The sequence below is a fragment of the Tenrec ecaudatus genome, chromosome 5, assembly GCF_050624435.1.
Source record: "Tenrec ecaudatus isolate mTenEca1 chromosome 5, mTenEca1.hap1, whole genome shotgun sequence".
Classification (NCBI taxonomy): Eukaryota; Metazoa; Chordata; class Mammalia; order Afrosoricida; family Tenrecidae; genus Tenrec; species Tenrec ecaudatus.
The window spans coordinates 80,306,349-80,327,877 of NC_134534.1; the positions used below are offsets into that span (position 1 = coordinate 80,306,349).

The 21,529-nt window shown below is 36.5% G+C and overlaps 1 protein-coding gene across 2 annotated transcripts in view; it reads left to right on the forward strand.

The window, feature by feature from the left end:
- SNTG1 (syntrophin gamma 1) overlaps nt 1-21,529 on the forward strand; it is a 233,717-nt gene that overhangs the window by 68,435 nt on the left and 143,753 nt on the right. For both annotated transcript variants that reach the window (XM_075550673.1, XM_075550674.1), the window contains exon 7: nt 20,166-20,268. In XM_075550673.1, coding sequence (XP_075406788.1) covers nt 20,166-20,268 — 103 coding nt within the window. The remainder of the gene's footprint in view (nt 1-20,165; nt 20,269-21,529) is intronic.

Here is a 21,529-nt window from a genome sequence, read left to right on the forward strand (position 1 = left end):
ACAAACAAAAACCAAAAAAGTACAGAAAGACACCATATGAGACTAAGGTAAGTGGATGATTGTAATAACCTTTACAGCATCATTCACTGATTGCATATTTAAACCTATTTTGTTTGGGATAAATCCATGTATGTATAATTCAAACCTGACTAGCAATACATTATTTATTTATAATCAAATATTATTTATCAGTGCACATGGAACATTTTCCAAAAATGACCATATATCTGGCTATACAGCAAGCCATATTTCATTAAAAAAAATGGAAACATTAAAAAGTTCCTTCTCTGAGTACAATGTTTTTCAAGTAGATTCAACAGCAAAAAGAAAACCAAAACAAGTACATTGAAAGTAAGTGCTTTATCTGCTTAACAGCATAAATAAGAAATGATATAAACATTTCTCATTCAAATACTAATGTTAAAGCAGCATACCAAAATTTTAGGGCCATAGCAGAAGCAGTTCTTAAAAGAAAATTTATATAAAATGTACATTTTTTAAAGTGGAGAGCATATAGATCAATACCTTAACCAAACATCGCCTACAATTAGAAAAAGGACAGAAAAAGCCTATAATAGCCAAATTGAAGGAAAGAATAGAAAGTAGGGCAGAACTCATTGAAACAAAATAGAAAGCAATAGAAAGAACAAGACTCCACGTTGATGCTTTGGAAGGTTAGTAAAATACAGAAACCACCAGAAAAGAAGGAACTTTTTAATGTTTCCATTTTTTTAATGAAATATGGCTTGCTGTATAGCCAGATATATGGTCATTTTTGGAAAATGTTCCATGTGCACTGATAAATAATATTTGATTATAAATAAATAATGTATTGCTAGTCAGGTTTGAATTATACATACATGGATTTATCCCAAACAAAATAGGTTTAAATATGCAATCAGTGAATGATGCTGTAAAGGTTATTATAATCATCCACTTACCTTAGTCTCATATGGTGTCTTTCTGTACTTTTTTGGTTTTTGTTTGTTCATATTGGGGTTTATCTCAGATGTGTTATGTCATAGATGGTCATCCTCCTAAATTTTGTTATATGTTTTTCTGTTTATCAGCATATGAAACCCAGGATTGATGAACCCATAAGGGACAGTAGGTAAACTATGGGTTTTGGGGCGGGGGGAGGTGACATGGTGGTGGTGGCAGTGGAAAGGGGTGGAGGTAAAAAGGAGCCGATGCCAAGGAGTCCAGGAAGGAAAAGAATGCTTTGAAGCACTGCTCGGTGTGGTTACACTATGGAAATTATATACATACACATTCCCAATTAAATAAACAAACAACAGGAATAGGAAAAATTAAATTCAATTAAAATTTTAAAGTTCCAGTCAAAACAGTGCTTCTGTGGGATTCCAAGGAGTCATATGGATAGATTTTTCTCAAAGAACACGGGAGGGGCAGGAAGAGTCTAATGAGGAATATTAAGAAAATGGAGAATTGCATTGGTGAGAAAAATGACAGGGAAGTTGAACCAAAGAATTCTACCATCACCACAATGTACCTGTTCATTCTTTGAGGTTAACAATTGCCGACCTGTGAGAATTGTGTTGAGACTTAGTTTCAGAAATAGGTGATCTCTAAACAGAATCAATTAATATAAAAGGGTATGGCTACTAAGAAGATACTGTACTGAAAAAGTTTAAACACTAGAAAATGGACGGATTTCCAGAAACACCTACCAACTCAAACTCACACAATCGAAGGTCGATAACTTGAACAAGCCCATAAGAAAGGAAGAACTGAACATGACACAAGGCTGCTCCATCTACCCCACTGCCCTCCCTCCCTCCTACCCCACCCCCAGCCACCACCACCCCGCCAAAAATACTAGCAAAGGCATCTTCATTGGTGAGTTCTATCAAACATTCAGAGAAGAGCTGAGCCAATTCCACCAAATTGCTCCAAAAATATAAAATGCTTACATTCAATTCATTGTACTAAACTGATACCATAACCAGGCAAAGACAGTACTTAAAAGTAAAATCATAGATTGATATCCTTCATGAAAGTAAAGCTCAAAATTCCTCAAAAAATGTTCCCTATAGAATCCTATTACATACCAGCCAGTGTACAGCATGGCGACTGCAAGTCATAGAGATATGCAAGGTTGGTTCAACATTGAATGGGAAAAATATCAGCACAATCTACCATATAAGTAAAAAGAAGGAAAAAGCACACATGATCATATTAATTAATGGAAAAAAGCATTTGCCAAAATTAAACTTCATCTTGATGAAAACACCTAACAACATTTGAGTTCAAGGAAATTTCCTCAATGTAATTAAAAATGACTTATAATTGAAACTATTGCAAACAAATTATTCATGAAAACTGAAAACATTTCCTTTACAATCAGAAACTAGACAAGGATGGCACCTATCACCTCTCCTATTCAACAGTGTCTTGAAAAGTCTCTCCAGAGCAAAGAGGCAACAAGTGGCAGAGGAGGGGGGAATTATTTACATTGTCAAACAAAACATGTCTATTTCCATTTGATATGATCCCCTATATAGAAAATTCCACTGAGCTTGTACTTTACTATGTATAATGTCCTTCTTTAGGAACTGATCTCTCTTAATAACATGGCTAAAGTCCATGAGACAGGTCTCACCATGCTTGATTAAGAACATGGCTAAAGTCCATGAGACAAGGTCTCACCATGCTTGATTAAGAACATGGCTAAAGTCCATGAGACAAGGTCTCACCATGCTTGATTAAGAACATGGCTAAAGTCCATGAGACAGGTCTCACCATGCTTGATTAAGAACATGGCTAAAGTCCATGAGACAGGTCTCACCATGCTTGATTAAGAACATGGCTAAAGTCCATGAGACAGGTCTCACCATGCTTGATTAAGAACATGGCTAAAGTCCATGAGACAGGTCTCACCATGCTTGATTAAGAACATGGCTAAAGTCCATGAGACAGGTCTCACCATGCTTGATTAAGAACATGGCTAAAGTCCATGAGACAGGTCTCACCATGCTTGATTAAGAACATGGCTAAAGTCCATGAGACAGGTCTCACCATGCTTGATTAAGAACATGGCTAAAGTCCATGAGACAGGTCTCACCATGCTTGATTAAGAACATGGCTAAAGTCCATGAGACAGGTCTCACCATACTTGATTAAGAACATGGCTAAAGTCCATGAGACAGGTCTCACCATGCTTGATTAAGAACATGGCTAAAGTCCATGAGACAGGTCTCACCATGCTTGATTAAGAACATGGCTAAAGTCCATGAGACAGGTCTCACCATGCTTGATTAAGAACATGGCTAAAGTCCATGAGACAGGTCTCACCATGCTTGATTAAGAACATGGCTAAAGTCCATGAGACAGGTCTCACCATGCTTGATTAAGAACATGGCTAAAGTCCATGAGACAGGTCTCACCATGCTTGATTAAGAACATGGCTAAAGTCCACGAGACAAGGTCTCACCATGCTTGATTAAGAACATGGCTAAAGTCCATGAGACAGGTCTCACCATGCTTGATTAAGAACATGGCTAAAGTCCATGAGACAGGTCTCACCATGCTTGATTAAGAACATGGCTAAAGTCCATGAGACAGGTCTCACCATGCTTGATTAAGAACATGGCTAAAGTCCATGAGACAGGTCTCACCATGCTTGATTAAGAACATGGCTAAAGTCCATGAGACAGGTCTCACCATGCTTGATTAAGAACATGGCTAAAGTCCATGAGACAGGTCTCACCATCCTTGATTCTAAGGTGCATTCTGGTTGAGCTTCTTCCATGACATTCTTTGTTAAGTTTTCTGGCACTCCATGTTATAGTCAACGTCCTTAACCAGCAACATAATTCAAAGGCACACATTCTTCCGTTTTCATTAGTCAATGTCCATTCAAGGTGCATTGTACTGGCCCAAGACAACAAAGGAGGAGGACAACCAGGGACCAGAAAAAGAACAAGACTGCAGATGGAATTGCTCCCATAGCCTACTCTGCTATGAGATCAAAACAATTGTGGATTTTTCTCAGGGTCACAATAGAAGAATCTTTACTAATAAGGGATATACAGAAGCTATTTCCAAATTCCTCAGAAATGCTCACTTATTGGACACATTGAGATTTCAAATCTATTGCCTTGAGATAGTATTTAAACCTTGACTGGAAAAAAATCCTCTAAATATATCTTTGAACTAGACAGCAGTTTAAGTTATTAAAATATTTGCTTCAACCCTTCCCCTTCTTGGAATAATTATCTGAAATCAAATTAACAACAGTAACTGACTATAGTAATAAGTTTAAGGGGAAGTGAGTCTAAGTTGATATTGATGAAATACTTTGGGTAGAGAAAGTATAATGATGACAAAATCTGAAGACTGTAGCTAATATCATAGAACTGTGTATGTAGACATTATGGAATTGGGCGCATGATTCCCTGTGTATGCATCATGACAATTATCATAGCTACTTGCTTCAAGATGAAACCTGAATGCTCTCTGCTCATCTGGACGATTAAAGACATCTACATGTCTTTAATTTCACATTCTGTGTATTAGTGTATATTAAAAACACTACTACACCTGTCTTAATATATATTTGAAATTTTGATTTGAAAATTTAGGTAGTTGAGTTGATATATTCTTTTAGTAATAGCAGTCTGGGGGTTATGTGGGGAAAGTGGGGACGGGCTATTTCTTGGAGCTCCATTACCTACAAAAAGGTCTGCTTCACAACCACAAATTAGTGTGAGAGAATAGATATATAAAAAAGTTATTCTGACAATTTGGGGCAACAATTTTTCAGATCACTAGACTGGGAACCCATTACAATTCTGTTGACCTGTGTCTATCTTAACCTCATAATATGAAGCCCGAATAAATATGTCTTCAACACAGAGGAGGCAGTAGTGAAATCTAGGAACAGTGCCCTTACTAGTCACGATTAGAATTACCTACCCATTATTGTACATGAAACACTGAGCTGATTTATAACAACAAAATTTTAACATTTTAGCTGAAAGCATTGAGAAAAATAAAAGTATCCTTTTCCTTTAATATTTCTTTGTGATAGAAACTTCAAAGGATATATTAGACAGTTTCCACATAAAAATCAAAGATTTCTCTTTGATGTAAGCTAAGTGTTGAAGAATAAAGGCCTCATAGGTATGCTATGATGTCTTGCATTAAGTTCAAAGTTATGTGAAACTAAACAGCAGACCCACTGGCCTTGATATGTGCAGATGAGTTACAAAGTATTGCTGCAAAATAGTATAACAATGACTAAAAACAATATCAATATAGCAAGGAGGGGACTTTGATATATCTAGGTCTATACAATTCTGAAGATAGTGTTTCCATTCTCTAAACCTTTCCTAAAGAAGTCTGTGTTTTTTTTTTATCATTTACATCACATTGAACCAGCAGTTTTGACATCTATGAGGAATTTAGTTTGATTTCCTCTGCAGTTTCCTTGGAGATGTGAGAAAAAGAAATCTCAAGGGATAAGACTGGCATTGTAGGGAAGGAGAGGTAAAGCTCCCCATTGAAAATCTCATGAGAAAGTCATAGGTACCCTTGCCGCAAGTACGATGGACTGACAAAAGGACCGACCGATCTATCTTAGAAGGACAGCCACAATGTTCTTTAGAGTGCAGTAGATGGTGAGGCTGATCTGTGTCAGCACAGATCCCTAAGGACGTCATGCTTAGTAGAGTGGAAGGCCAATGTGAAAAAACAAGACCCTCACTGAGATGATTGACACAGTGGCTGCAGCTGAGTAGCTATGAGTGGGAAGCAACTCACTGGCATGGAACAAAAACCTTTGCATAACAAGCAGGTACATTATAATGATGAAAAATTTCTTTATGCAACATTCTGGCCTTTCACTCAATAGTGGACTTTTCCATTTTCTTCACAGTTTTTTCATAATAAGTTCCCATGATCATCCTATATCCTCTAGAATCCCAAGACACCATATCCTTCTGCGCTGACTTCTCAGCTTTGGATTTAACTTCCCACAGATGCCCTCAGAGGCTATTATTTTGTTTGGATCTTGTTTTTTTACATCATATTGGCCAAACAAAGATATTTCCCCAGTAAAGATTCTCTGCCTGGAGGAATTTCAATTAGCATCTGTCTTGTTTAAAATGTCCCGGAAAGATACGCTCTTTGAACTTGCTGATCTTCCTTTAACACTTGCGGCATCCATTAAATCAAAAACTTTCTGAGGTCCAAATGGTCCTCTGGAATTAAAAATATTGAACCATATAAGCTTCAAAGTTCCGTAGTTATCACATCAATGATAGTTCCGTGCTCTTCTCCCAGCAGTTTCTGATTTCAACCACAGCATCTTTATCATTCGAAGTTGATGCTCTTTCTTCTCTGCTCCACTGGAGCCCCCCTCCCTCCATGAAATCTTTCGATCTATTTGAATAGTTGTTTTTATGTGGGGCAGTATTCTCATAAGATTTTTGGAAAGGGTTAACTATTTGGAAAGATATCAACTTGTCTTTCATCAGTATTTGATATTAGCCCTGACTTCAAAATCTTTTTATTTTTTAATGGCACAAAATATCCCTGTCTTTTTTTCTTTCTTTTTTTTTGAAGGCATGCCGATAAGACAAAGACACAGTATCTTTCCATTTATTTATATTTATTTTAGTGTCTTGCAGCATAACATTCTAGTTATCATACTATAGGGTCTTTTTCTCTAGGCTTAAATGTACTTCTAGGTGCCTCATTCCCTTCGCTTCAACTGTGAATATCATTGTGTTCTTGATTCTCTTCCCAGAGAATCTACTGCTCACGAATACCAAACCACTAGCCTCTTTACATATTAAACTTATCCTCAGAAAATTTGCTGAATTTTTCTATTGGTTCTAAAATTTTATGTATATTATTGGGTTTTTCTATATACAAGATCATGTCATCTATAAATAGAGATAGTCCATTTCAGCTACCTTTGTATTTCTTTCCTTGCTTCATGGTTTTTGCTAGGACTTCCAGTATATTGAAAAGATGTGACAAAAGTGGGAATTTTTTACTTATTCCCATTATCAAGGGAGGAGAAGCCTTGGTGGAGCAGTGGTTATTGGTTAGGCTACACTCTGCATCGTTTGCAGTTCCAAACCACTAACACCTGCAAGAGAAAGACTGCGCTTTCTACCTCCATAAACAGTTTCAGAAAGCCACAGGGGGTCGCTATGTGTCAGCAATGACTCCAGGGCAAGGATTTGTGTGTGTGTGTTTTTAATTGACAATATTCTCAAGTGAGTTCCCAGTCATCCTTCTTTAAGTGAAATGTGAGTTGGCTTTTCATGATGACCTTAATCAGGTTGAGGAATATCCCTTTAACTCCTAACTTGTTGGGAGTTTTTTTAATCAAGAAAGGGTGTTGATTATCTTTCCTGCTCCTATTGGCCTGATCATGTGTCATATTCTTTGTTATGCATTGACTAATTTTCTAATGCTGAAGTATTCCTGCATTCCTGGGATCATGATGTACACTTTATGCTGTTGTTTTTATTTTTTTAAATATGTTGTTGGATAATATTCACTACTAAGTTGTGGATTTTTTTTACTATATATACATTAAGGAATGTATTGCTTTCCTTTAGTGATGTGTATGTCTTTGTATTAGAGAAATAATGGCTTCTAGGATGTTAGGCAGTGTTCTTTTCTATTAAATAATTTGGGAGAAGTTGAGGAGAGTTAGTATGAATTCTTTCCTGAATGTGTGGTCAAATTAATTAAAGCAAATAGTAGAAGGCTTTTTACACTTTTTTTCCCCAGATAAAGTGGTTGATTACTGATTCAATCTCTTTTTATTTTTTGGGAATTTTTACTTCATTTTAGGCATATTATACTTTTCTAGAAATTTGTCTATTCCACCAAAATTGTCAAATTTGGAGCACTGTTTCATGTTATTTTGCTGTGAGTTTTATTTTGTTGAATCTGTGATCATGTCCCCAGTTTTGTGATTTGTATTTTCTTTTCTTTGAACGTCTACCTAAGTTTGTCTATTTCATGATTTTTGTCAAAGAGCCAAGCTTGGGGGCCTTTTTATCCTGCTGTTGAAGGATAATGTCTCTATTTTATTTATTTCTGGACACTTATTTATTTATTACCTCTCTCAAAAATTTATTCACCTATTTATTTATTACCTTTCTTATGATAACTGTGTTTAGGCTGATCTTTGTCTTGTAATCATGGAGTTTATCAAGTCTATCAAGTAATACGGGTAGAAAGTGGATATGCAATATTTGATTTTTAACATGTTTCTATTAATATAAATTTATCCCTGCTTATACCTTTTAGAGTTTATGTAAATGTAATATACAAATATATACATTAATATAAACATAAATATAACATTGCATTATACACACTATTATGATTGTATTGTATTTTGTACAATATCACAATTGTATAATTGGGACACTATAATGCATTATGGTATGGATGTGGGGAAAACAATGTTTAGTAAAATATCATTTATGTCATTGCTATTGTTGCCAGATGTTGAATCGGTCCTGACACAGCCATCACGTACGGCAGAACAAACACCATCCTCCCAATTGTAATGTTTGAGCTTATTGTTGCAGCAGCGTGACAATCAATCTGGTCAACACTCTTCTTTTGCACTGCCCTCTTCTTGACCAAGCATAATGCCCTTTTCAGGGACTGGTTTCTTCTCAAAACATTCCAGGCACCTGCGATGAAGTCTTTCCATCTTCACTTCTCAATAGCATGGTTGCTGTACTTCTTCCAAGACAGAACAGTTGTTTTAAAACTCCAGGGTCATAACTACAGATAATATATGTAGCAATAACATATAATGGAGTAATATGTGACATAATAAATATAAATATGTAAAGCAATTAATGTGTCATAACATGTTTATTCTATTTTATATAAATTATGAATATAAATATCCCACAGCTTTGCTGTGCTCCATATATTTTGGTTTATTTTGTTTTCATTCTCATTCAGTTTAAATCAAATGTTTCTTTAGAGTGTATTATTTAACTTCCATATATATTTATGTATAGATATATTCTCTTATTTGAATTCTAGGTTAATTTCATTGTGGTCAGAAAAGTTGCTTTGTATGATTTCATATTTTATTTCTTTTTAATTTATTTAGGTGTTTTTGTGTCCTAATATATGGTCATATGTACACTGGAGAAAACTCTTTAAAGAGTTTCCATTGGTGGAATATTTTATAAATGATTAATAGAGTTATTGAAGTGTTCTCTTCCTTTACTGATCTTTCCTAATTATTCTGTTACTCTTTGAAAGTATTGTACTATTATCTTTGTTCTTATTAGGTCTCATTGCTTTGATTCCAACTTATAACCACCCTTTGCACAACCGAACAAAGCACTGCCCAAACTTGCACCATTATCAAAACTGTGCCCATGCTTGAGTAGATGGATGCAGCACCTGTGTCAGTCCAGCTCCCGAGAGCCTTCCTCTGTTAGGGTGCCACTCTACTAAGCATGACCAGCTTCTCCAGGGACTGGATTCTCTCAGTGACATGTGCAGGCTAGTTAAGTTTCACCTTTCTGCCTCTAAGGAACACTCTGGTCATACTTCTTCCAAAATCGATTGTTTTGTCCTGTCAACATCCAGCGTAATTGAAATAGTCTCCTCCAGCATTAAAATTTAGACGCATTGATTCTTCTTCCATCTTCCTTCTTCAATGCCCAACATTCACATTTTATATGAATCTGAGGCAACTGAAAATACTATGGCTTCATCAGGCCTACCTTAGTCCTCAAGGTAATATCCTTGCTTCTCAATGTTCTAAAGAAGTCTTGTGCACCAGAGATGTCGGATGAAACATATCCTGATCTTTTGAGTGCTGCTTTCATGAACATTAATTGTGGATCCACACAAAATAAGATCTTTTCTCCATCTATTATGATGTTACCTACTGCTCCACTTGTGAGGAGTTTGGCTTTCTTCATATTAAGTATAATCCATATCTTCATGCTGCATTCTTCTTCATATAACCCAACTCCTCTGATGATTTACTCGGCATGTAATTTTAATGAGTTTAATAAGAGGATACAGTCCTAACAAATACCTCCCTGGTTTTCAACTATGAAGTGTTCCCTTATTCTGTTTACACAGCTGCATTTTAATCCTTGTACAAACAAGCTTCACAGGAGCACAATGAAGTGCTCTGAAATTCCCATTGTTCCAAGGCTATCCATATTTTTTTATGATCCACACAGTCGAATGAATGGCCTTGGCATAATGAATGAAACACAAGTAAACATCTTTCTGATGTTCTCTGCTTTCAGCCAAGATCCAGCAGACATCAGCAATAATATCCCTTGTTCCAAGTTCCTTCCTGAACCCAGCCTGAACCTCTGGCAGCTTCCATTCAATGTACTGCTGATACTGTTGTTGGATGATCTTCAGCAAAATTTTACTTGCATGTTATATCAATGATATTGTTCTGAAATTTGAGCATCTGTTGGGTATTTTTATTTGGAATGGGAAAAACAAGAGTTCTGTTCAATTTAGTTGGCTAAATAGCAGTCTTCCAATTTTCCTGGCATAGACTAGTGAGGGCTTCCAGTGCTTTATCAGCTTGTTGAAACATTTCATTGGTATTCCATCAATTCCTGCAGCCTTGTTTTAGGCAAATGCTTTCAGTGCAGGTTAGTCTTCCTCCTTCAGCACAATTGGTACTTGCTCATATACCACCTCCTGAAATGGTGGAATGTCTACTAGTTATTTATGGTACACTGACTGTGTATTCTTTCCATCTTTCAATGTTCCCTGCATTGTTATGCATATTTTATCCATATAATTTTCAGTATTGTAACTCAAGACTTGAATTTTTCTTTAGTTCTTTCAGTTTAATATATGCTGAGCATGCTCTTATCTTTTGGTTTCTAATTGTTGACCTTTGCACATTTCATTAGAATATTTTACATTGTCTCTAGTTGGCCTTTGAAATTTTCTATTAAGTTCTTTGAATTCATCATTTATTCTATTTACCTTAGCTAGCATTTGATTAAGAACAAGTTTCAGAGTGTCTTCTGACATTTAATTTGATCTTTTGTCCCTGTTTTTTAAAGACCTTTTGCTTTCTTCATGAATGATGTTCTTGATTTCATCCCACAGTTCATTACATTTTCTGTCATGAGTGTTTAATGCATGACATCTTTTCTTAAAGTGTTACTGAAATTAAAGTGAGATAGACTCAAGGTTGTATTTTGGCTCCCATGGAGTTGTTTTAAAATCTTCAGCTTTAACCTGATCTTACATATGAACAATCACAGTCAGCCCTTGCTTGATTTAAATGGTAAATAGAGTCTCTGCAATGTCTCTTCCCACTGACCTAGTCAATTTGATTTCTCTGTATTCAGTCTGGAGAAGTCCCTATGTATGGTCTCGTTTTGTGTTGTTGAAAGTAGATATCTGCTATGAGCAAGTCATTAGTCTAGCAAAGCTCTGTCATGTGATCTCTAGTGTCATTTCCATCACCAAGACCATACGTTTTGATTACTGTTCCTTCTTCATTGTTTCCAACCTTGACCTTCCAATCCCCACTGATTATCAATGCATCTTAATTGCATGTTTGATCAATTTACTACTGAAAACATTGGTAGAACTCTTCAATTTCCTCCTCATTATCTTCTGTGATGACTCATCTATTTGAAGAATGGTTGTATAGGTTGGACTTTCTTGAAGGTGGATAGATACAATCCTGTCACACAGCATTGTCCTTCAAGAATCATTTGGAAATATCCATTTTGACAATGAATGCAACTCCATTCCTCTTCCTAGTGTCATTCCTGGCATAATAAGTCACGTGGTTTTCTGATTCAAAGTGGGAACACCAGTCCATTTCAGCTCCCTCATGGCTATGATGTCAGTCTTTTTACATTCCATTTCATGTTTGAGGATTTTCCATTTTCCTAAATGCATTGTTTGCACATTCAAGCTCTGACAATAAGCAAATCTTTGCAGCTCTTTCTTCTTAATTTTGAGTCATGCTCCATAGGAAAATGGAAATCCTGACTGAACTCCACTTACATCACCATGGTTGATTCCACTTGGGGAGGAGGCTGCTCCTCCTCAGTCACATTCCCAGTGGCCTCTGGAAGCCATCCCCTTCACTACATCCCATGATGTTCTGCATTCAGTTATTAGGCATTCAGCATCTGGCAATGTGCCCAAGCTAGGCCAAAGATTTGCAGCGGATTCCTTTTTTTTAGGCTTACTGAAAACTATTCACTTTGGTGACACTGCTGGTATTTGAAATACCAGTGACCTATCTTCCACCATCACCGCAACACAGAAGCCACCACAGTACAACAAACTGACAGAACAATGGTGGACTATTATTATACCAGAAGGCAATTATACTCTCACTGCTGTTGAGTCAATACTGACTCATAGTGGCCCTATAGGACAGAATAGAACTACCCCTATGGGTGTTTGACACTGTCACTCTTTACAGGAGTAGAAAGCCTCTTATTTCAACTTCAAGACATTAGTTGTAGAGATATTAATAATTACTGTGTCATCTTAGTGAATTGATTTTTTATAATTATACAGTGTCTTTTATAGTAGAATTTGACTTACAGTCTATTTTATCATATATAAATTTTGCTATACCTGTTCTCTTTGGTAAATAATTGCATAGAATATTTTTAGCCTTTGATGTTAGTCTATATATATGTCTTTGTGCCCAAAAATTGCACAGTGTTTTCAATGGCTAATCATCCAGGGTGGACTTAGCCCCTCTGACTTTTAAAAAACGTCAGCTAAGAGCCATGATCACTAACTGCTGGAACCACCGAGAGACGTTCTTGTCTATTTATCACTTGCTTTTCAAAAGAAATACTTGTGAACATTAAAATCAGGATATTTTCTCAAAGATCTTTATTTCAAATGTTTCTTGTGAATTCACATATACTCATAGAACACTCCCCTAAAATCCATGAAACATTTTGTGCCCAGTGAATAGACGAAAGTTGTAAATTGGAATTTATTTTCATCTATTTACAGAAAAATCTTCATCATGGCAATGAGATCACATAAGAAATATATGACTCCAAATAGCATTCAATAAAATGAAGTTTCAAGACAGAAAGAGTGTACACTAAACACACTAGCCCACACTATAATTACATACTGCCATGAGGGTGTTGACCTCTTTTCTGACAGTTTCCCTTCACGGAGACCATGCTGCCATGGACTGAGAACTACAGGACGTGAGCCTGGCTCTGAGATTAATTCAAAGGCAGGACTACCTGCCCATAGTGGTGCAACAGTGCGGGAGAGGAAGTAGGGATCCCTGGTGGCACTGGTGGGTAAACATTAGATTGCTCTCAATGAGAAATGGCATTCACATTCGGCCTCATGTATTTCAATTACATAATTGACTGAATGACGGCACATAGCAAGAAACAGCAGAAAAGATTCTGAATTATTTACTGCTTGGTCTGTATTATGGAAACATTTTGTGAAAGAATGCATAAAACGAGGGTGCTTTACAAAGCTCGTGGAGCAATGCAATTGAAACCTACTGGAATTGTCCAATGATTTCTGGGACCCAATGTATTAAGCAGGTACACTTTGGAGCTAGAGCTCCATGGTGGCTGTTTAGCGTTTTGCTTTGTTGGTTTTTTTTAACTTGACAAGGCATTTTTTTTAACTTGAAAAGGCATTTTTCAAATATTTTTTACAAAGAACAAAAAGTTGGTGGTGAGGTGCCATTGCATCATGGTGACCCTATGTGTGTCAGAGTAGAACATATGGTGTTTTCAATAGCTACATTTTTTCTAGATCTCCTGGTTTTTCTTACAAGGTGCTCTGGGAATATTCAAGCCTCCATCTTTTTTGCGAACAGTCATGCATGACAATTGCTTGCTTGTACCACCAAGGAGAGCCAATCCATAGTCCTATAAAATTAAAGGGAAATAATACAAATTTCTCTTCTTTTCAAGTATTCTACATAAACTTTGTTCACTGGTTTAATAGTAAACATATATGTAATTATCCTTTTATTATTATGAAGTTGACATGGGTATTCTTAATTTTAGTTTTTATATCATGTTATCCTTTACAAGACTTTATTTTGAACAGCCTAAGGATTTTCTTATATAAATATGGAGATGTTCTATTTTTCTATTGTTCCTCAAGTAGGTCATCCGATGTATATGGCATACACTACAATATTTTAGCCTATGCAAAATGTTTCTACACTCTCTTCTTCAAGATTTGAACTGCCTTTACTTGTTGTACTATGATCACATTTTGTAAATACACTTTCTATTCCTGAGCAAAGAATGCACTATTTTAAAAATAATTTCCTGGTCAAATACTTTTAGCTCCCTTGTACTTTGACCTTTGCTCTTCCAACGAAGGCCTTGTGCTTTCTGAGGTGTGACTACCATTATGCACACTTTCACTGGGGCCAATATCATATCAGCCTGAGTGGAAAAATGACTCTGCATCATTATAGTGAGATCTTTACTCAGTGCTCTTTATTTTTTAAACTTTCTTATAAATGCTTTTTCCTTTTAATTAAAAAATTTTGTCTTACCATGTGTGTGGTAACCTTTTGAAGTAAAGACCAAATCATCTCTATTCCAGTATTGTCTATTTTAAAACATGTAACTTGGTACATTCACCATGGTAGATCCTAGATATATGTTTGATGAAATTGTTTAACCAATAAAATCATCTAGCTAGCAAAGGAAATGTGTACAGGGAGGTTCTTAAGTATAATTCTTATCATAATAAAGAGGCTATTTTCCCTATTAGATGTTTACTAGTATGCCACCCAACACTGACTTCTACCCACTTCTCAAACCTGGATGTTAAATGGTGTTGAGTAGCTGAAGTTTCTTTATTTAAAGAGGGGAATTAAAACTGATAGGTAAAATTATAATCTTGAAATCTCTATAAGATGAGAAAAAAACTTTTATAAGGTTTTTCATTGATCTTCTCTACCATGTACTAGCTTTTAATGTTTGAGCAACATATGGTGAGAAAATTCTCATCATGTTTTATATTAAACATATTTTATGTGTGTGCCATATAAGAGAGTACCTTGTACATTTATAAACAAACAAACAAATCACCATCACTGAATTTATTCTGACAAATAGGGCAGGGTAGAATCCCTTGTGGGTTTCAGACACGGTAACGTTTTACAGTAGCATAAAACTTAGTCTTTTGCCTTATAATGTTTATGTAAATTTTTACTGATCCTGATCATTATTGCTCCATGATGTGTTACTCTTTCCAATAAATACAAATCATTATACATACAACCACATTTGACACTTATAAAAATGCAAATCAATAAGTATACATCCTAATGTAAGACTTGTAATTTAAAATCAGCAAATAAAAACAAGTTATTGGTCACGGGACATGGCTCAATTTTCAGTATTGATTTCTTCCAAGGTAAAATATGGAGCGACTCTAGTGCTACAACTGGCATGTGTGAATGCAGTGCTTACAGAACCACGGGCAAGTCTTTCCTTTAATAAGACGAGTGTGATGACGGAGGACGACCGTCAGAGCTTTCTCTATTATGCGTCATGCTTGTTTTATGTTAACTCTTCATTTCACGTTTATTTTGAGTTTATCGCATGGTAGAATGTTAACTTAGGAGTGATGGTATATAGGAAAATCTTACAGAATGTGACATCAAAATCCAAACAAATAAAAATAGTATCTTCATCTCTACATGATGAAGATTGTTAGTCCAATTGTTAGTCCAGCTACACTTACATAGTCTCAGAAACTTTAAAAAAGTCACTGTGAATTAAAACCAACTTGATAGCAGGGATTATGTTGGATTTATATGGATATATATAGATATATTCCATGTCAATATATATTACATCATAAGGAGAATATATTTTATATATGTGGAGACTGTTATAGGTTGTATGTCAAGTTGGGTGGGCCAGGATTCTCTCATGATGATCAAATGTAGTGTAGTCAACTCCATGTTGGGATCTTCTTGGAAGTAACCAAGTAGTTGTGGGTTTCAATTAACAGGTTTTATTAGAACTAATGATCTGCCTGTGAGTTTAGAATGGAATGAGAGAAAAGGGGGCAGGGTGAGGGGAGATTGGTGGACAGAGTGAAGAGAGAGTAGCTGAAAGTAAGAAAGGGAGAGTGGGAGAGGAAGAGACAGGGAAGAATGTGAGGCCACGGAGAAGGTAAAAAAAGAGTGAACAAAGGAATCCTAGGTTGATAAAATGATGGGGCAGAAACAAACTATCATGTCTAAAAGTAGCCTGTGCTTCATTCCAATGAGCCGTGGGACCAGCAGATCATTGAGGAGAGGGGGAAGGTAGAACATTGAAAAGAGGGGGAGGAAGGTAGAATATTGAAGAGAGGAGGAAGGAGGATCATTGAAGAGAGGTGGAAGGTAGAATGTTAAAGAGAGGGCGAAGGTTTCTGTAAGACATCTTCAAAAGACAATGTGCCTTGTGATGCTAGTTGGGGATGGAAAAGGGTTTAGAGATGCTGCCTATGGCTGAGAACCGTACTATAGTGTTAACGCTAGAACATGTATATATGTTGTTGTGCTGAGGGGCCTTTCAGTCATTTCTTACTCATATTTACACAATTTTTTAGCCAAAAGAAACACTTCCCAAGTCTGTGCCATTCTCCAATGTACACTTCCAGGTCTCTCCTGACAACATGCCCAAAGTATATGACACAAAATCTCTCCATCCTCACTTCTATGGACTATTCCCTCTGTAGCTCTTCCAAGAAAGCTATCTTTGTTCTGATGCATCCCAAGATTCTTTCCATATTCTCTGTCAACACCATTATTCTAAGACACCAATTCATCTTCAGTCTTCCTCTTTGACAATCTGGGATAGATAGGTTTATTGTGCCAACCTGGCCAATTAACACATATAGGATGAATTCGAGGGAAGAGAGATAAATGATTCCGCAAACCTCACCTTTCTTGTCTCTTGCCCTTTCATAATCTGATCAGTGTGCAGCTGCCTTAGCTGGTTCTTTGCATCAACTTGCAAGCTACACTACCTGTGGGACACCTAACCCATGGACTATGTCACTGTAGTTTGAGGTTCTTTCAAGACCTGCTTCACCCTGTCATCTGGCTTACTGTTGGTGACCTGCCGTGCTGTTTGCTTTCTGTGGGCAGATTGCCTGGATTTCCCTACAGAGGACTCAGCTGTGTGCTTCCTTGACTTGCACCCAGCGGCCCTCAAGACTTGAAGGACTGCCAGTGCATTAGCTGTCTCACGGAAATGAGTTGCACTGAGTCATTTGAACTGCTCTATAGACTAATTAGCTATTTATTTCTTATGTTGTATATTTATCTATGTGTATAAATATATATGAAATCATAAGTCTCCTGGTTTTGTTTCTCTAGAGAATGCTGTCTAACATCCTGTCCAACTTTCATATACATGTGAGGAGATTGAACAAGCATAGCTTGGAATAGTAGCATCTTAGTCCACAAAGTGATGTTCTTGCTAGTCAATAATTTAAAGAAGTTTTTGCTGCAGATTTGCTTAGTGCAATACATCTTTTGATTTCTACTTTTCTTTTGTTGAGCTTTAATGAACACATCACATAATCCAATTGTTCAATCATATCCAGAAGGGTTTTGCACTCATCACAATCAACTTTGGAAACTTTTCTCCCTTCTTTTAACCAATTGATGTTGAATCCCCATTTCCTCCATCCCCTTTCTGTGCCCCCAGGCAATCATTAATCCAGCCACTGTCTTTATAAATCCACTCATCCTGGTTTTCCTATACAGGTGAACATACAAAACAAGGGCAAAAAAAAACTAACTAAAAGATCTGGGTTTGGATCTTTTTATTTTATGATCTTTGGATCACACAGGTTTATGTGCTTCTTCTGTGTGGATTTAGCTGACTCTTTTGAGACACACCTTTAACACTCACACATAGTTTTTCCTGATAGCCAGGCACCATGTGATTTCTTCACTACACTTTGCTCCAGCATCCATAATCTTCAGTGATCTCTTCATGAGGATAAGTACTAGGCAGGGTCATGTCAAAAAAATTAATTGTTCTTCTGTTAAGGCTATGAACACTGTGAGCTCATAATCCATTCGTATAACTACAGTTTCTCTAAGTTCCTGATTCACTTTAGAGACACCTTTATCATTTAATTGTAGTGTACCATAAATCATCTCCATGGAGCTTAAGGTAATTCTATTTGTTGAGTAAAAGCCTTTGTATATGGGTAGTACTTGTTATTAGACTTCAATACATGAATTGTTAGCTTTAGCTTCAGAACATGGGTGACTAGACACTGGTTTTACATGCCCTGAGGGTTGGAGGTATGACAATATTTCAGTAACACATATAGGTAGGCAGAGTCATGCCTGGTAGAATAGCATGTATCAAAAAAGGGTGGAGAGCACAAGAACAGCAAATATTTGTTGGTCCCAGGTCGCCATTCCTTGGGCACTCTCAGAGCAATAGGTCCACCAAACCCACCAAAGCCAAATGACAAACTTATTCAGTAACCTTGGGATAGCAATCTTCTGTTTCTTCTCCCACTAGAAAATTTCAACTTAAACCTCAAGGGAGTATTTCCATTCCAAAACAGCAGCGAGGTTAGGAAAATTAGACTTTGAATGAAACTCATAAAACTCAAGAAGAGTTTTTTTGATAAATCTAAATGGGATAGAAATTTGCTAAAAAGAGAATTTTTTAAAACCAAGGTCAAAAATAATATTATTTTAATGACTTTGAGACTAAACATTACTTACGTAGTGCTGATTTTGAAGGAAGCCCTCTTCTGTGAAAGACAGGGAGTGCTTCTGGGAATCCTGCCTTCTGAGTAAGCTTACCTGTATTGAGGCTTCTCACTACTGTAGGATCCTGGATGGGAGAGATGCTCTCAAGTCCAGGGACATGAAGAGGAATCTTAGCACCCTTTGTGGTGGGCTCGCCTGTCAGGGTGACTGGTTACACATAGCCGATGGTCCACTTAAAAAGGGGGCTTTTAGAGAAGATGTCTAGTATGGGTGCTTACTGAGGAATGGGTGACTGAGGTGTGCTGTCAACCCTACAGGGGATCTTGGAGATAAGTCCCAGGTGTGCAGGAAAGGAGAGGCCTCTCACAGCCATTCATCTGTCTACTTTTGATCTGTCTTCTTTGCTGCTTCTGCTTATATAAGATTCACTTGGTTTGGGTGAAATTTATATATGTATATGTATACGTATACGTATACGTATACGTATACGTATACGTATACGTATACGTATACGTATATGTATATGTATATGTATATGTATATGTATATGTATATGTATATATACACAGAAGCAGAATAAGCCCACCTCGGCTGGCATCTGGATTATGTTGGAGGCCAGGAAAAGTAAGGACAGGATATCTCCCTCCTTTTGATTGAAAGGATATAAGACACCCCACTGCTTCGCTGTTCTCCACTCCTATGGCCCCTAACCGTTTCAGAAGTCTTCTGTGATTATCTTTACATCCCTCCTTCTCCCCTCACCCCACCAGCCGAACCCAAATTAATGATTGTTTTTAGTACAACACAGCAATGAGAAATGAGTCCCTACTACCGAGTCGAGACCAGATGTCGTTCTGCTTTGTTTTGTTAATCATTTCTTTGATGCTCAAAGGTTGACATATTTCTATATGTATGATAGCAAATTTTATTTCCCTATGTACTGCTTGGTGCTTTAATTCTTAAGGATTCCTGATTCTCCTCTTAAAGTGTAGAAAAGCTTGCAGTTGGATAGTAACACTTTTTCCGTTATGATTGATGGATATTACTTCCCAGGTGTTATGCATCACTACACTATAGTTCAGATAAGGACCTCTGATGATGCTGTTGGGAACATGTCAGACTGCTAATAGTAAGGACTGGGGTTCAAACCCACCAACCGCTCTGACGGGAAAAAGATAAGGTTGCCTCTTTTCATAGATAGATATATAAATATTTTCAGCCTCAGAAACCTTATATGGTCTTATATGGGTCATTATAAGTCATACTAGATGGCATTGAGTGGTGGGGGGATCTTATATAAAATATTGCTTGTCATTCAGTGGAAAAGGTAATTAAACTTTTAATATTTCTGTAATCATATGAAATTTCTGTTAATATTCACATGGTGATTTTTTTTTCATGTATTTAAATTTAGGTTCAGGTTCTTCGGAATGCTGGAGAAGAAGTGACCTTAACGGTGTCTTTTTTAAAACGAGCACCTGCTTTCCTCAAACTGCTGCTCACTGAAGACTGTGCGTGTAAGCATCCGTGAGGAGTGCACGAAGTGCCCCTCATCACGTTCCTTCCAGAACCGCCATTTTCACGCTGTAATTGGCAATCTATGTTGAAAGTTGGGATTCCTGCCTGACAGTAAACATTTTAATATTGCAAAGTGTTCTCCTAGCCCCATAGGAAAAGGAAAAGGTGCTATTCCGAAGTTACTCGGCATACTTGAAGATGTTCTCCAACTTTAGTATTGGAAAACATGAATATTTAAAAACAGGAACATATCATATTATAGCTTTATGAAATATCATTTATAATATTTAGTGAATATGTTTCCTCTAAAATGAACATTACATACTCTCAATTGACTTCTAGGCCTATTTGAAAACAAACTACATTTATATTGCCTCAATAAGATTACGTGAGAAAAGGAAAACCTTGCCAATGTGGACAAATAATATTTCACATAATATTTAATTAACATCTTTAAATCTGTTTTGTTGAATTATTTTCTAAAATTAAATGTAAAATTGCCTAATCAATAATTTAGCAAAGGAAATTAGAGGTTATTTTTAAAGTTTATTGGGATATAATTTGTATATATAATTCAATAATTCAATCACATTAAGAAGAGTTGTACATCATCATCACAATAAGTTTGGGAAAATTTCCTTCATTCTTGTGCTCAACATTATTAGCTCCCCATTTACCCCAACCTCTCCTGCCCTACTCATAAATTATCTTTTCAAGCAATAGAGATACCCTAACCTCTCCTAACCTCTTTTTACACCAACCTCTCCTGCCCTGCCCCTAAATTATCCTTTTCAGTAATAGAGATACCATTTAAATGCATGTACAGTTGGACCAGTTTTGACAAATGCGTACATTTGCTTAACTAATAGTCTATAAACCACAAGTTAAATCCTCCGTGCTTCTTTCCAGCAAATCTCCATGTCCCAGGAAGAACCACTAATTTAACATCATTGATCCTGAATTATTTTGCTTCTTCCAGAACTTCATATTATAGAATCACATTGTATTTACTTTTGTGTTGTCTGGCTCATTTCATTCTAGACAATGTCTTTGGATCCACCCATTAGATATGTATAGCTGTATATTTTATACACATATGTATATTACACATACATATATGTATATAAGCTCATAGTTCTTTTATGCGCATTGCTGTATGGTATTCCATTAAACGAGTAAATTAGATTACTTCATTCACATACTGTTAGGTGCCATGCCCACTTCTAATATTTATTATTATTAATGAAGCTGTTATTAAAA